We start from the raw sequence: 15,447 nt of genomic DNA on the forward strand, positions 1-15,447 counted from the left end.
CCCCCGCGCGCTCCCGCTCCGGCTCCGGCTCCCGCTCCGGCTCCGGCTCCGGCTCGCGCGCACCTCCCGGCCGGCCCGCGCGCCCGCTACCGTCGCCGTCGCCGTCGCCGCCCGTCGGATACGCGGTCTCATCATGTCTTCGCCTCCCGAGGGGAAGCTGGAGACGAAAGCCGGACACCCGCCCGCCGGTACTGACTGGTCCCCGTGTCTGTGCTCCCCGCGGGCGCGGAGGGGCGGGGGCGGGGCGGGGCGGGAAGGGGCGCGGGGCCTGCGACGACGTGGCGGCGCCGCGCGGACCGGGCCGGGAGGTGCGGGCACAGCCGCGGGGCCGCGCCGAGGTCGAGAGTCTGCGCCGGGACCCAGCCGGGGTGCGCGGGCGTCTTAGGAACACGAGTAGCCGGGACGCTCCGAGTCCGTGTTTCGAGGGTCGCGCCGACGCTTGGCTGTGGCCTGACAGCATTTCCTGTCCACAGAAGAACCGAAGGAGCGGAAATGATTTTTACCACTAATCACTCAGTAGGACTTTCTCCCCCCGCCCAACTTTCTCTCTCATCCGACTTTTTCTTAAGTGCTTTTTTCCCCCGTGGGCTTTTTTTTTTTTTTTCCTCTTTCCTTCAAATCCTAAACTTCTGAGCCAAGGAAGTTAAATCGAGAAAAGAGTCATCTTTCTTAAAAATAATAATAATAATAATAATGCGCTTTATATTCCTGCTGCCTCCTTCCTGAGCACAGTTCCCGTCCGTGGCTTCGACTCTGGCCCTCCCGGCCGAGGTCCGTTTCTCTTCTGCCTTACAGTGACAGTCGATCCACGTGGAAGGACGCTGGGAGGCACAAAGGCTGCCGCTGCAGAAATCAAGTCCCAGCGGCGTGCGGGCTTCTTTCGGGGTCCGCATTGCACGAGTTAATGTTAGAGTCAGTCTGCCAGGAGCAGAAGCCTTATGGAACCATGGCTGCTTCTGGCGGCCCGTGTGCCCAGGCTTGTGGGAGAGCCCTGCGACCTGCCGTCCCCACTCTAGGGCTCTAATTCTCTCCCTCGACGGGAGAGAAAACAGCAGTTTTTAAGTAAGCTTCGTTCCAGAGTAGGTAGTATTTTGCTCTGGTGAAAGATGCTCTCAACAACAAGGAAACTAATTGGCACCAGGAAAGAGTGAGTAATGGCTAAGTGGTGTGTGAGGCATGAAGAGGCTTGGGATCTCAGAAAACAGCTCCACCAAAAGGGAAAATATGCTTTGGGGCCCTTTGCAAAATTGCATTAGTTCCCAAAAAGAGAGAGGGAGTACCTCAAAGGGATTGCTTTGAAAGGTAACTCTGAACCTTTAGTTGCTCCTGCTATAGATCACATCCAGCTGCCCACTGACCTGGGCAGTTGCTCAGGAAAGGACAACTCCAGTGGCGCTCGCGGCCTTGGACTATGTGGCAGCAGTCGGTCCACGACTCCCCCTGGCCCCTGGCCCCTGGCCCCGGCTACTGAGTGGCCTTGAAGTGTATCTGTTGGAGTGATGCCAAATCAAAGTAGCCCTAATTAAATTGCCTGGAAAGACATGTCCATACCGAGATTTTTAAGATCAGAGACGTGGACTGTGCATATTAACTTCCCAGGCTTCATAAAGGACTCTGATTTTCTTTGAATTGTAAATATCTAGGATTTGTGAATTACAAATTAAATAGCTTTTTGATACCCTGAGGAGCAAGGAAGCAAGGTTTGGGCTCGCTGATCTTCCTCAGGGAAAGGTCCAGGACAGGGCCACCTTTGCTGCTTTCCCTCTTCAGTTCGTTTTTTCCATCTGTCAGGACTAGAGCCAGATGGCACTTAATCCCACAGGTAAGCCCTTCAATGAGTTCAGGACAGGTCCTTTGGGGCCCCAGTCAAGCAAGAGCTACGTAGGGATATGTCACTGTTATTCTGCATTTTCCAAGACTAGACACACATGGCCAGAGGTGGAGGAAGGGCCTGGCATCCTGGCCCAGGGGTACAGGTTAGAAAGCTGCTTAAAGTATTTCGCTTCCCAGCAGTACCCCTCCGTGCACTCCCCAGTATTATAGAGGTCCCTGCAGGAAAGCTCAGAGAGCTCGTGCTTACTCCGGCATGGCCAGAGAGTAGGCAGTTCTGCAAAGTAGATCATATTAAAAAATAAGCCAAAAAAAAACCACCCACTATAATAAAGAATAATCATCAAAGGTGGCCAAGAGCACAGTTCATAAATCAAAATAACAGCCTTAAAACTTCAGGAACCCTTTCATTAAGTGCTTAAGTTGGGTAACAAAGACTCGTGCTTAAATCCTCAATCGGAAACAATAAAATTCTCTCCTATAACTATCTTCATGTTCTTTTGTGTTTTCTCATTATTGCTGTCTGAGCCAGGTACCCTTCTGTGCGTTCCCATGGCATCCCGTTTCCTTATTATCACACTTAACCTCCACTTATCTGCCTCTTTTCTCCTTGCTTCTGCGCTGAGTCTTTTTTTTTTTTTTTCTTTGAGAGAAAGAGCACAAACACGGAGGAGAGGTAGAGGGAGAAGCAGACTCCCTGCTGAACAGGGAGCCCGATGTGGGGCTCGATCCCCGGACCCCAGGATCCTAACCTGAGCCAAAGGCAGATGCTTAACCGACTGAGCTACCTGGATGCCCAAGTCTTATTTATTTGTTTGTTTGTTTGTTTGTTTGTCTGAAAGTGGGAGAGTGAGCACATGTGGGGCTGATGGTGGGGTGGTAGGAGCAGAAGGAAGGGACAAGCAGATGGTGCTCAATGTGGAGTCCAACATAGGGCTCCATCTCACCACCCTGAGATCATGACCTGAGCCAAAACCAAGAGTCAGACGCTCAAACAACTGAGCCACCCAGGTGCCTTATTTCTGGGCTGAGTCTTCATGACCGTTATCCTCAGTGGCTGACACAGTGTCCTGCACAAAATAATAAATAGCTCCTGAGTGAGCTTCCCCAAGCCTCTTACCACCTCTCATATCCCCCAGAGCATGCAGGACCTGCAGTGTCCCTCTCCGTCTGAGCCCTGCATCTTAGCAGTGGAAATAGTAACTGCCATGTGCTGAGTGTTACAGTGTGCCGGTGTTTCCCTCTACCCTTATAAATTCATGGCAGATTAATAAGGGAAAAGCAAATAGAAGTTCAGTAACACGTGTGCCTCCTGTATTGGTGGGAGAGACGGAGGAAAAATGAGTAACTCCCTGACCTGGCTTGAGCCACCAGCTTGAGCTAAAGACACTGGAGGCCCTGCCTCACCCTGCAGGGCACTGTCATCCAGGCCCTCTGTAAAAGTAATGAAGTCTTAATGATTTGAGATTTCTCCATTTCTCTCAGCTACAAAGTATCTGCGGAGAAATGGGTTGAGACAGCATGTTTTATGAGCATTATTGGAAATACAAATTAGCAAAGTTAGAATTAGCGAGCCAGGTTCTGTTCCATCAAATAGCAGGACCAGTACGCCACGGCAGCAAGGAGAACGTAATTATGAGCCACACTATTACTCATCTCTGCCTGTCTTTGGGAGTTGGTGGCAGTGATGTGGATAAAATCTCTCTGTTAAATACATTTTGCTGGCCCCGCTCCCCTCCATTTCCCAGGGTAGCCAAAACCATATGTCAGTAAAGTTCTCATAAATCTAATATGTGGTAGCTTTGAGCGTTACTAATTTTACATATGGTTTTCTTTGAAAAGTAGACTTTCCATCCCTTCTCAAATTGAGTCAAATGGAAATATAAACACGATTGTATTTTTTTAAAGTGAAACGGAAAATAGAGTCCTTTTTTTAGTAACTTCAAGATAATTCAGTTCTCTGTTACGTTAGTCATTCAAACATGAGTTAAGGATGCATTAAAAGGTTGTGGGTGATAATTCTCCCTAAATTGTCTCCTGCAGGAAGCTTTCCAGATTACCTAGGCCACTCTCTTGCCTGCAGTGGACAACTAGTGTGTCTTTTATTGTGTTAACCATACAGTTACAGATTTGCCAAGCACACCTCCAGTGCCCTCAACCTAATCACTGATTAATGCTTGAAGAATACAGGAAAGGGGTCTGCTTTTGCTCCCAACATGCCAAGAAAAAAGAGAGAAAAAGACACTTCTAGTCACTCATTTTTTTCAAAAACTCCCAGTGAGGGTAGAACGCAGCATTTCTGAAATACGGTTTAGATTTCCCTCCATTTCCATACTTGGTTTCATTCTCTTGTGTGTGCTCTTTCCATTCTACACAATGCCCATGCATTCTTACTTGGTTTGGGGGATGCATTCCCCTTCCCAACTTCAGAAATCTTTTCATTTATATAGGGAATACTCACTGTTGTATCAAGGTCTGTATCAGTTACAGTTACATCAAAAGGATTAAGTATTAGTTACAGTAACATTAATGAGTCCAGTAGGGCTCACTGATGTCACAGACAACCCAGAATCTCAGCAGCTGGGCTGAACAAATCAAGGTTTGTTTCCCTTCCAGGTAGCCATCCTACAAGGCTCCCCCATCACATGGCCTGTGTAGATCATGGTGTGAGGGCTTATGGTGACACCTGTGACTTACATGTGTCACTACATCACTTTCCTATGGCTGCTGTTAGTAAAGCATAATAAACTTAGAGCCTTAAAATAACACTTCACTGTTTCATCATTTGGAAGGAGAGAAGTCTAAGATGGGTCTTACCAGGCTGAAATCAAAGTGTCTGCAAGGCTGGTTTCTTCTGGGAGCATTCTGGGGAGAGTCCTTTTTTTTTTTTTTTTCTTTTTTTTTTCTTTTTTCCGTTTCCAGAATAATCTTATTTTTTTTTAAAGATATTTATTTATTTATTTATTTATTCATGAGAAACACAGACGGGCAGAGACATAGGCAGAGGGAGAAGCAGGCTCCCTGCAGGGAGCCTGATGAGGGACTCCGTCCCAGGACCCTGGGATCATGCCCTGAGCCAAAGGCAGACCCTCAACCGTGAAACCACCCAGGTGCCCCTAGAATAATCTTATTTTAAGGTCAGCTGAATAGCAACCTTAACTCCCCCTTGCCAGCTAATATAACACATTCATAGGTTCCGGGGACTAGGGCACAGACATCTTTGATGGGCTGTGGGGATGGATGATGCTGCCTACTTAGTCTCTATTCCCCATACTTAGCCAGGCCCCAGGTAAATGGCCCCAACCCAACTGCAGGGGAGGCTAGGATTGGGAGTGGTGGACACTCAGATTTTTCTGCTGTGCCTCTGGGCATGGATCCTACTTCTCCCCGTACTTTCTGAAACCAGCTTCCCTAAACTGAAGCATCCCCACCCGGCTGCCCACACGCCCTTCTCAGCTTTGTCCAGTCTGTCCAGCATGGTCGCTGTCCTGGCCTGGTCACCCAGCACTTGGTTCTTTGGATCACAGCCCAGTCACAGAACGGACACTGTGGAAGGCGGGCCAGCCTGTGTAGCTCAGACCCAGAGCCCCATGGCCCCGGCCACCACACCATGTCCCTGAACGTCATGTCCACCTGTGGAAAGCCACTGGATTGCCCTGGGGAGCTTAAGGGCCTTCCCACCTCAGTCCACAGTTCTAAGTACAAAAGAGCCATTTGCCTTCGTTCTTCCTCAGCTTCTTGATAAAACCATCAGGGGCACAAATTCAGGAATTGATCAGGGGCTCATTTTTTACTCCCCAACTGCCCGTGGACCTGGAAGCCCCTGTCACAACTGCACACATCTTGGGGGCAGGTGCTCCTCGGGGGTAGGTCAGCTGGTGGTGCCTCTCCTGCTTTCATCCCCTGCGTCCCCCATAACCCAACCCCACCGCAGACCCACGAGCCCCCGGGAACCCAAGTGTCTTTACCTGCCAGCGGGTTCTCCCTCCTTGCTCCTGGAGAGCTGTGTCTCCTAGCTACCGTGGGCTGTGCTCCTTAGCCCTGACCCCCCCCAGGCCCCAGGGCAGGGGGCAGGTCCCCCCTTCTACTTCGCTCTCCTGCTCTGCCTGAGATGATTGGGTTGACTCCTAACCTACAGCTCTGGTTGGCTTCTGGTTTGGTCTCTTTTGTTCTCTACCTGAACAGTTTGCGGACCCCTGCATCACTTCTTCAGTGGCTTAGCTTTCCTGCCAGTAACCTTTCAGCCATTCTTCTCGGGTAAGAACAAAGGTGGCATACACTTGCCAGTCGTGTTGGGGCACCCGAGTTGCTGCTTCGGGACAGTTGTGCGAGATGGGCTGAGTCGCAAACAGCCCCCGGGGAGAGCCTTCTCACCCCTGCCCGACTTGCAGCTGTGGATTGTGCTAGCCTGCTACTGAGCCCGGACAGAGAACAGCCAGGCACCCTGACACCCCAGGGGATCCCCAGCCACAGGAGAATGTGACATCACTTGCCTCCTCAATACTTCTTACCCGGCGCAGTCTGACCACAGAGGACGCTTCCTCCCTTCCCTCTACCCCCCAGGCAGGAAGTGCTCTGCAAAGAGCTGTGAATGTCAAACTCTTTTTCTTCCCTCGCATGGGTGGCATGGGTGGCGTAGTAACCAGAGCCTGCCCTAGGTGGTCACTTTGTGTCTCTCCGAGGGGCTACTGATGCTCTGTTTCCTGGAAGGTCCAAGTAAAGACAGGCCTGCAGGGGGTGATTAAGGGGACGGGCTGCCAGGGTCAGATCCAGCTCCCGGCCCACTGGCTTCCCCCTCTTCACCCCTCAGGATCCACTCCATAGAGTTACTGTAAAGTAGGATATCATGTGGCCAGTGATGAGAAAGGTGCCTGTACATAGTGATGGTGAAGAAGAGCAAAGTTGAAGAATTACGCAGGATCTGTCTCAGAAGCTTGCATACTTAGATAGTGACCTACTGACGACAGTCCTAGGGATGGGGAGCTGAGCACATCAGTGGAGCACTGCAGTGGACAGCACTTTACAGGTGTCTCACTCCCCTCATTCCCTTAAGTCTGAACTGTCATCCCTGTTTTACATCTGAGGAAACTGTCCTGAGAGACATCACAGCACCAAGGACACAGACTAAGGAGGTCTAAGTAGTAGATGCTAATTGTTAACATCCATCGAAGAAGAGTAGCTAACAGTTCAGCATTTGCCAGGCCCTGTGGCAGGTGTTTCACACATTCTAACTCATTTAGTCCTCAGCGAACCCCACCTGGGGAGAGCACTGTCACCCCCTCACAGAGGAAGCACCTCGAGGCACAGAGAGTCCCAGCAACTTGCCTAGACCTACACACACATACGAACACACACACACACACACACACACACTCACACAGGTGGGCGGAGCTAGGATTTGCACCCAAGGATCTGTCTCCAGGGTCCATGGCCCCATTGTCTGCACAGCACTTCTGCTAAGCAGGATTTGGTATTCTTTTCAGTTTGAAGCTCTCCTTTGAGTAACAACCACTACACCAAAAATCTGAGTTTTTTCCAATGTCTCATAAAAAACTTCCATTTGCAAAGAATTCTGCAGAGATTTCTGCCAAAATAATTCTGCCTTTGTATTTTCACAAATGAGTTCTAGTGACAGTGGTAAAACAATCACCGTAAATATGTGCCATCATACATTTTGGCAGTATTGCAAGTTCAAATGAACCTGTCTCAGTGTTGAGTTATTACTATTATTGCCACTTTTTATTACTGCATTAATCACCACACACACTGTGAGGGATTGATGAAGTTAATTGTTTTTATAAACTGAATTAAATGAAGTGCTAATGGGAGGTGACTGAGCCCTGATATGTGTACTTCAACAGAGCAGTGGCCAGGCTTCAGCTTGACCATTTCAAATGTCACCTTGACCTTCATCGTTGGCTTTCTTTGTAGTTAGCTGCGCAGTCCTTTTCCCTTCAGTCCCTTTGTAGAGCATATCTATTGAGTTGCAGTTTTAAGATTGTATGTCTGCCAAGCTAAGATGATTCAGGCATCATTTTTTAAATGGGTATTAGTCTGCTTGGACTGCTGTAACAAAATCGCACAGCCCAGGGAGGCCTAAGCTACAGGAATTTATGTTCTTGCAGTTCTGGAGGCTAGAGGTCTAAGATCAGGGTGCCTACAGGCCTGGTTTCTCCTAAGGCCTCTCTCAGCTTACAGACGGCCGCCACTTTGTTGCCCTCATGTGACCTCTCTGTGGCCATCCCTCGTGTCTCCTCCTCTCCTTAGAAGGACACCCATCCTATTGGATCAGGATACCTGAACAGCCTCATTTTAACTTCATCCCGTCTTTAAAGGCCCTGTCTGCAAATACAGTCACATTCTGAGGTTATGGGGGCGAGGGCTTCAACCTGTGAGCTCAGGAAATACAACTTGGCCCATCCCAGCACCTTTAATCAATTTCTAATGAGCGTGAACTAAGGGAAAGCTAGATGGGGAGGAAATGAATTTAAAAGAAAAACAAAAACATGTTAGGGGAACAATTCTTCCAGCCTTTTCCTTTGGCCAAAAACATAACTCTCCAATCTTACATTTCAATAGAGTAGAAAATTATCTGAACATATTACAGAATTTGATTTCCATTTCTATTTCTTAAGGTTGGACAGACTACCCAACGTGGAATATGTTGATAAGCCACCTGCAATGGTGTTTCTGTTTTCTTTCTTTTTTAAAAAATCTGAGCACAAAGCAAGGGAAATCCCTCGGAACCACACCCAAAGAAGAAAATGAAATTCAGAACAGTTAGCATGAGTCTTGAGCCCACGTGAGGCAGAAGGTGACCTGCTTTGCCTTAAAGACACTAGCATTTGGGTTAGGGCTCACCCCACCGACCTCATTTAACCCAAGACCCCAACATACAGCTCAGAGGCCAAATCTGTGGAGCAAGGGTGGAGCGATGTGCCCAGCCACACAGTGGGATGACAAGAAACTGATCTCTTTCAACTTGGGCAGAGGGAGAAAAAAATCTCCCTAAGAATTTATAAATGCAGACGTGGGCTATGAGTTCAAATTTATACTGTTCAGCAATTCCTGTTCTAAGAAGTTGGACGTAAAAAGGATTTCCAGGTGCCTGTATTCCTGGTTTGACAGAAGTGTGTACAGCATCTTTCCAAAGGGAGGCAGCCTACACCCCAGGCCCCAGAGGATCCCCACAGACAGAACCTTACCGAAGAAAAGCTCATAATCTCCAATCACCGAAACGAGAGGGAGACTTGGCAGATAGAAACAAACAGCAGGATTAGACTCCCAAGGCCCTCGGATCATAAAATAATTGAATGTACAATTACAAAATAAGTATGCCTAAAGTGATTACATATAGAAAAGAATTAGAAACATGAGGAATGACTAAGACCCTATCAAATAAAGACTGGGTGAATTTGGGGGTGGAAATAAAAGCTCTACAGGTGGAAAATTAAAATTATTGAAATAAAAATCAATGGATGGGATAAAAAAAAAGCAGATATTTGAAAGAATTACCAAACAGGATTATATATCCTTCTTTTCAAAGCAGAACTTCCCCTTGAAAAGAATTAGTGGTGGCAGCAGATGCATGGATATACAGAGTCCTTTATCTTATCTGGCCTCTGCTTCGCATTTTTCCAGCAGACTGCTGCTGGGGACTGGTGGCCTTGAAGCCAGCACTGTCAGCTTCCTAAAGCCCCACAAACTCTCCCTGGGAAATTGAAAACTAATAACCTCGAAGTGTGTGAGCCTGAGGGTGTTTTTCATGTTCTCCTTCCTCTCGCATCCTAAGGAGACTTGTCCTGGACTTTTCTTAATTCATTGGGGTCCAATCAAATTCGTCACGCCAGCGAACATGGCCTGACAAGTTGGCTGTCTGTGTGATCAGAGCTGTGCCATGGCACCCGGGTGGTAGCTGACCTGAGGAGGGGGGATGTGGCACTGAGAGCCCCATGCCACAAACCTGGGGGCTGGTGACCACGGTTCACGTGGCTCTGCTTTCTTTCAGTACTCACCTGTGCCAGGAAGCAGCCAACACCTCTGTCTTCGTCCCGTTCCGGGCTGCTATAACAGAGTACCACAGACTGGTGGCTTATAAATGACAGAAATTGCTCACAGTTCTGGAGGCTGGAAATCCAAGATCAAGGCACCAGCAGATTGGGCCCCTAGTGAGGGCTCCCTGCCTGGTTCATAGACAGCCATCTTTTCACTGTCTCCTCACATGGGGGAGAGGACAAGGCACCTCTGGGGGGCTGGGGCTGGGCCTGAGGAAGGGTCTCTTTTACAAGGGCCCTAATCCCATTCAGGAGGACTCTAACCTCATGACCTCATCACCTTCCAAAGGCCCCATCTCCAAATACCATCACAAAGGGGAAAGGTTTCAGCAGCTTCTCTTATTTAAAGATCTTAGGATGCAGCTCTTACCCCTTTCTGCAGATGAAGCAGCAAGGCTTAAAAAAAAAGGCTTAAAGCAGTGGCTAAATAGTCCAAAACCCTGTAGCTCAGGATGTGCAGTAGCTTGCCAACCCCAATGCCCGTGACAGCACATGAGGCTGGCTCTTTGGATATAAGGCCAGCATTTCTAAACTCTATTCTGTGGAAGACTATAGGCCTAAAGGATGATAACCAGCATTCCTGGGATGGGGGGGGGGGCAGTTTTGGGATCAAATAAATTTGAGAAAGATGGTACACTCTATACACCCTCCTAGAGCTTACAAAACATGCTAGAGGCCAAGAAAATCTCTTGAGGAAACCCATTTAGTTTGTTCAAACTGGCATTTCCCACACTAACAGATCATAGAATCCCCATTTTGGGGGTGGGGGGTTGGTTTGTTTTCTTACAAAGCAGTATTAATGTATTCACCATTGAGGAAACACAAATCAAACGACAATAAAATAGCATTTCACTTCTACTACAATGGCTGTACTTTAAAAGTTAGACAATAGCAAGCATTGACAAGCATGTGGAGAAATTGGAATGCTCGGACTGGTTGGAATGTAAAATGGTGCCATGGCTTTGGTAAAGCCATTTGACAGCTCCTCAAAAGGATATACACAGAGTTACTGTGTAGGTGTACACTCAAGGAAAAGAGGGCATACGTCCATATATCCACACAAAAACGTGTACCAGGTTGTTTACAGTGGCATGATTCATAATACTCAAAAAGTGAGAAAAAGCTATGTGTCCATCCATAAATGAAGGGATAAATAAAATGTGGTCTGTCTGTGCAGTAGAATGTCATTCAGCCATAAAAAGGAATGAAGGACTGCCACAGGCTGCCACATGGGTAGACCTTGGAAACTTCACCCTGAGTGAAAGGAGCTGGTCAAGTACACAGAACAAGCAAACTGGAAGGAGTGGTTGCTGTGAGCTGGGGGTGGGGAGATTGGGGGGCAACCATTAATAGGGATGGGGTTTTGGTTTGGGGTAATGGCAGTGTGCTCAGATTGACTGTGGTGATGCTTGTACAACTCTGGGTGCATTCAAAACCATTGCAATTGGAACACCTGGCTGGCTCAGTGGTTGAGCATCTGCCTTCAGCCTCGGGCGTGACCCCGGGGTCCTGGGATCAAGTCCCGCGTTGGGCTCCCTGCATGGAGCCTGCTTCTCCCTCTGCCTGTGTCTCTGCCTCTCTCTGTATGTGTCTCTCATGAATAAATAAATACAATCTTAAAAAAAAAAAGGTATGTGAATTACATGTCAACAAGACCATTTTTAGAAGTGTGCTAGTACTGAAGCTTCACAACACATTTTGGGAAAGGCTGCCACAGACATGACTGGCTGCCGCCAGTGTGGGCTCTGTGACTGTCCCGTGTCACCCAGGGCTGGATAGACCCATCAAAAGCATCACCAGTGTTTGAGCAAATGTCACAGAACAGGAATTAGGTGGGACCCTGTTGCATCAAGAGCATGCACAGAAGCTAAAGCAAGCAGCCACTCTCTCCCCGTGGGTGATACTCTGCTTGTACCTCTGCTCTTACGAAGTCCCTGTAAGAAAGCAACAGAGCAAGCGAGAGCCTTGGAAGGTTTCTAAGTGGGTCTGGAGTGAGAGATGGTGTTGCCTGGCACGGCGTGCTGAATGTCCCACCAGGGCACCAGCCGCTGTGGCTAATCCATGTGGCCACCGGGTGATGTGGCCCACCTGGTGGCTGTGGGGCAGCCGAAAGCTTCGTGCGGGTTCCCCTGGGCCCTTCCACTGCCAGGCTGATCACTCCCCACTTTGTTCTCATTTTAGTGAAAGCTGGCGGGATGCGCATCGTGCAGAAACACCCGCATTCGGGAGACACCAAAGAAGAGAGAGACAAGGACGACCAGGAATGGGAAAGCCCCAGGTGAGAATGCTGGCAACTCTCGCGGTTGGCAGACGACCATTACTCGGTCAAACATGAACGTTTGTTCTCCGCTCTGCGCTCCTGATAAGCCCTCGCCATGGGGCCGCCCCGCGCGGTGTATTTTTCCGCTCGTGATCAGTGAGGCTCTGTCCCCAGACGGGAGGGACATCTGGAGTTCGCCTGTCCCAACTCGGTCTTACCATATGCTGTCAATCCATGTGCACTGCCCTCGACTTTCACGACCATATTGACATCATCTTGAGTCCTTCGAAAATGCCATTCTAGATCAATCTCTGGGGTGGGCCTGGCATCTGTGCAGCCAAGATAGTGAACTATGATTTAAAACCGTCCGTGAACATCTGGACTTTCCCATTCTGCAGCCAAATCTAAACCAGCAAGGTCCCATCCTTCTGAATGCCCAGGGGTCCTTAAATGACATCTCTGCCCCCAGCTCCCCAGGTCCCCAACGGCTCCTCTGTCTGCGGTGTCCCCAGCTCTGTTTATTACCTGTTTTCCTCAGAGTTTCTCACGTTGAGTTGGGCTCCAGAACCTCCTTACAAACCCGTTTCCTTCTACTCTGTCATGCTTAAACCTGTGCCACAAATGCATACACCTCTGTCTGAGCCTGTCCACATGGAAGAAAGTACACACTGAGCTTTCTGCCTCACGCCCTGTCCCCAGAGAGGGTCTCCACCAGAGCGGAAGCTCAGTGTGGGAAGGGTGTGGGAAATCGCTAGCCTGTGTTTCTGTGGACAAGGTGCATTATTTTGTTTCAGCCCAATAGTCCTGAGTAGTAAGTGGCATCCTCCTCAGTTTTTACATGGGAAACGAGTCCTTAGAGGCTTTGCACCTGCTCATGCCATACACCTTGTAGGTTAATGGATCAGGAATTTAAAACCAGTCGAAGAGGGTCCCAAAGGGCCAGGCTTCCAAAAGAGTAGCTCCCGAGAGCATACATCCCCCCTAAAGGACGTGTGTGTTCTTGGTAACCCCATGTGTCCCTGTGCATATGTGCCATACTGAGTCTTTTCTGCAGAACCTTGTAGGGTATAAGTTATAGTGCAATCACCTGAGAGGCAAACAAAATTGGGGACAAAGTTTCTGAGTGATTATTGCCCATTTAAAATCATGAGATCAAAAATTAAATAAATAAATAAATAAATAAATAAATAAATAATAAATAAATATCATGAGATCAGCAATATGGAGGTTCAGCCTAAGTTCTGTTTTTGTTTTTTTGTTTTTTAAAGAAGGCAGCAGTTTAAAGAAAATTCTAGAATTACCTTTCTCACTGGTTGTTTTCACAAAGCTGTGTTTGGAACATAACTCTCCTAGAAGTCCACAGTCCTGTGTCTGAAAGCCTTGGGGGGCCCAGTTTATTTCAGAATGGAGACATTTTGGGGGTTTTATGAGAATAAAACAGCACACATTCCATACAGCACTCAAGCATCATATTCTAATCTGTATATGATTTTCATACCAAGGGAGGTAAGCTCTTTAAATTTACAGCCCTAGGTCACTTCAGGTTGACTTTTGCCTCCATGCAGGTTATAAGGAAACTTACAGTTTTTAGAAAATTCTGGAACTTAGTATCAAATATAAGAGTGTGTGGGCCTGTGTCATTCCCTCCACTGGGGAACCTGGGAGGTCTCATCTTCAGATCCAGTTGTTCCATAGGGAGAAAGAGGATGAGAGGGAAAGCCTTGCCTAGGGAGGTAAGGGAGCACTCTTCTGTGTGAGTGTAAGTGGAATAAGGTACAAATAGCTATTTCCCTGTGAAACACAGTGTCAGTATGGTGAGAGCAGATAATTTATTAGCCTGTTTAGAAATAAAGACAAAACAGCCCACTCGTTTTCCTTCTATTGATTTTTTTTCATGAGGTGAAATACAGCATTTATTGAAGATGTGCAATTTAAATAAATATGCCAGAGGATGAATGATTGCGAGACAAAGGAGCAAGCACCCTAGTACTCTAGATTTTAGCATCTTACTCACCTCAAAGATTTGTTCTCTGAGGAACTAAGAATTTTGAAGCAGGCTGACTGCAGAGTAGGGTTTGTATAACACATGAGCACAGTTTTCTTTTTTTCCCTGCAGCCAAATTGCTATAATGTGTTCCTTATGAGTGTGTTAGCTCCTCTCCTCTTGACTTCAGCTTTGCTCTTGACCACCGTGGGTTAAACCACTTGACACACTATTGACAGATGGGGTAGGCCTCTGAAGACTCTGAAGCTGTTGACAAATACTGCTAGCACATCTCCCCCCAAAGCTCTACACCAGGCCTGGTACTCTGTGTAAGACATTACTCCTACCCCTTGTCCTTCTGGTAGGCTGACTGAGTAATCCTAACTAATTGTCCTTGCCAATGTTCTAGAGTGCAGTACATGTGGCCCTGTGCTCAGAGCTCTGTCCATATTAATTCCTTGGATCCTTATACCTCCATTTATTGTCCTCCCTATTTCAGAATTGGTTATTGATTATTATCCCCATTCCAGATTACTGCTCCCTCTTCAACAGCTCAGAAAGGTTAAGTCACTTTTCCAAGGTCACATAGCAAATGAGTGGTAGAGCCAACATGCCAGCAGAGCCCAGAGTCCTCACTATTAGCCCCGACACTGTGCTTACCGATGGAGTACTTGTTTTGTACTGGGCACTCACATCATGTTTAAAGCTCACACCACCTCTAGGTTGGTGTTACTGTGCCCATTATAGAGATGAAGAAACCAAAGCTTAGGGAGGTTTTCTCGCCCAAAGATATGTAGCCTGCTGGTGGCCAGACCAGGATTCAGCCCTGATTCTGTCTTGACTTGGACACTCCTCTTGTCTCTAATATGCTACAGAAGCCCCCAAAGTGACACACAATACGCAGAATATATTGACAGGCATAGAATGTAAATCCAGGTCTCTCTACCAAATAAACTTGTTGATTATGGATTGCCCATACCCTTTTCCATATTCCTAAAGTCTGTGAACCCACCCATGCAACTTTGCTGTCAATAGATGGTATGATTATCATATTATAAGGTTTCAGAGGACTGTGCTGTCTTTACATATAAAAAGACCTGTTTATTTGCAGAATCTGTCAAACATTTAATTATTCTCTTGGAAATGTCATGGCATGTGACTTCAACATCCACATTACCCTAATCTGAAAGTTTTATTATTTTTCATGTTTTGATCCAAGTGTTCTCTGGATATGAAAATAAGGGAAGAGTCTCAGATGCCAAATTCCTCCTTAGATCTGCATTTGCAAAACTCTGCCTTCCTTCCCAGATTTTTATAAC

At 47.6% G+C, this 15,447-nt stretch overlaps 1 protein-coding gene across 3 annotated transcripts in view; it reads left to right on the forward strand.

Moving 5' to 3' along the window:
- DAP (death associated protein) overlaps positions 1–15,447 on the forward strand; it is a 65,588-nt gene continuing 50,141 nt past the window's right edge. For 2 of the 3 annotated variants that reach the window (XM_072807323.1, XM_072807324.1), the window contains exons 1-2: positions 1–188; positions 12,066–12,162. In XM_072807323.1, coding sequence (XP_072663424.1) covers positions 134–188; positions 12,066–12,162 — 152 coding nt within the window. In that variant the 5' untranslated portion in view covers positions 1–133. The remainder of the gene's footprint in view (positions 189–12,065; positions 12,163–15,447) is intronic. The other variant, XM_072807322.1, reaches the window with a different exon arrangement.

This window comes from Canis lupus, chromosome 31 (assembly GCF_048164855.1).
Source record: "Canis lupus baileyi chromosome 31, mCanLup2.hap1, whole genome shotgun sequence".
In the NCBI taxonomy this organism is placed as follows: Eukaryota; Metazoa; Chordata; class Mammalia; order Carnivora; family Canidae; genus Canis; species Canis lupus.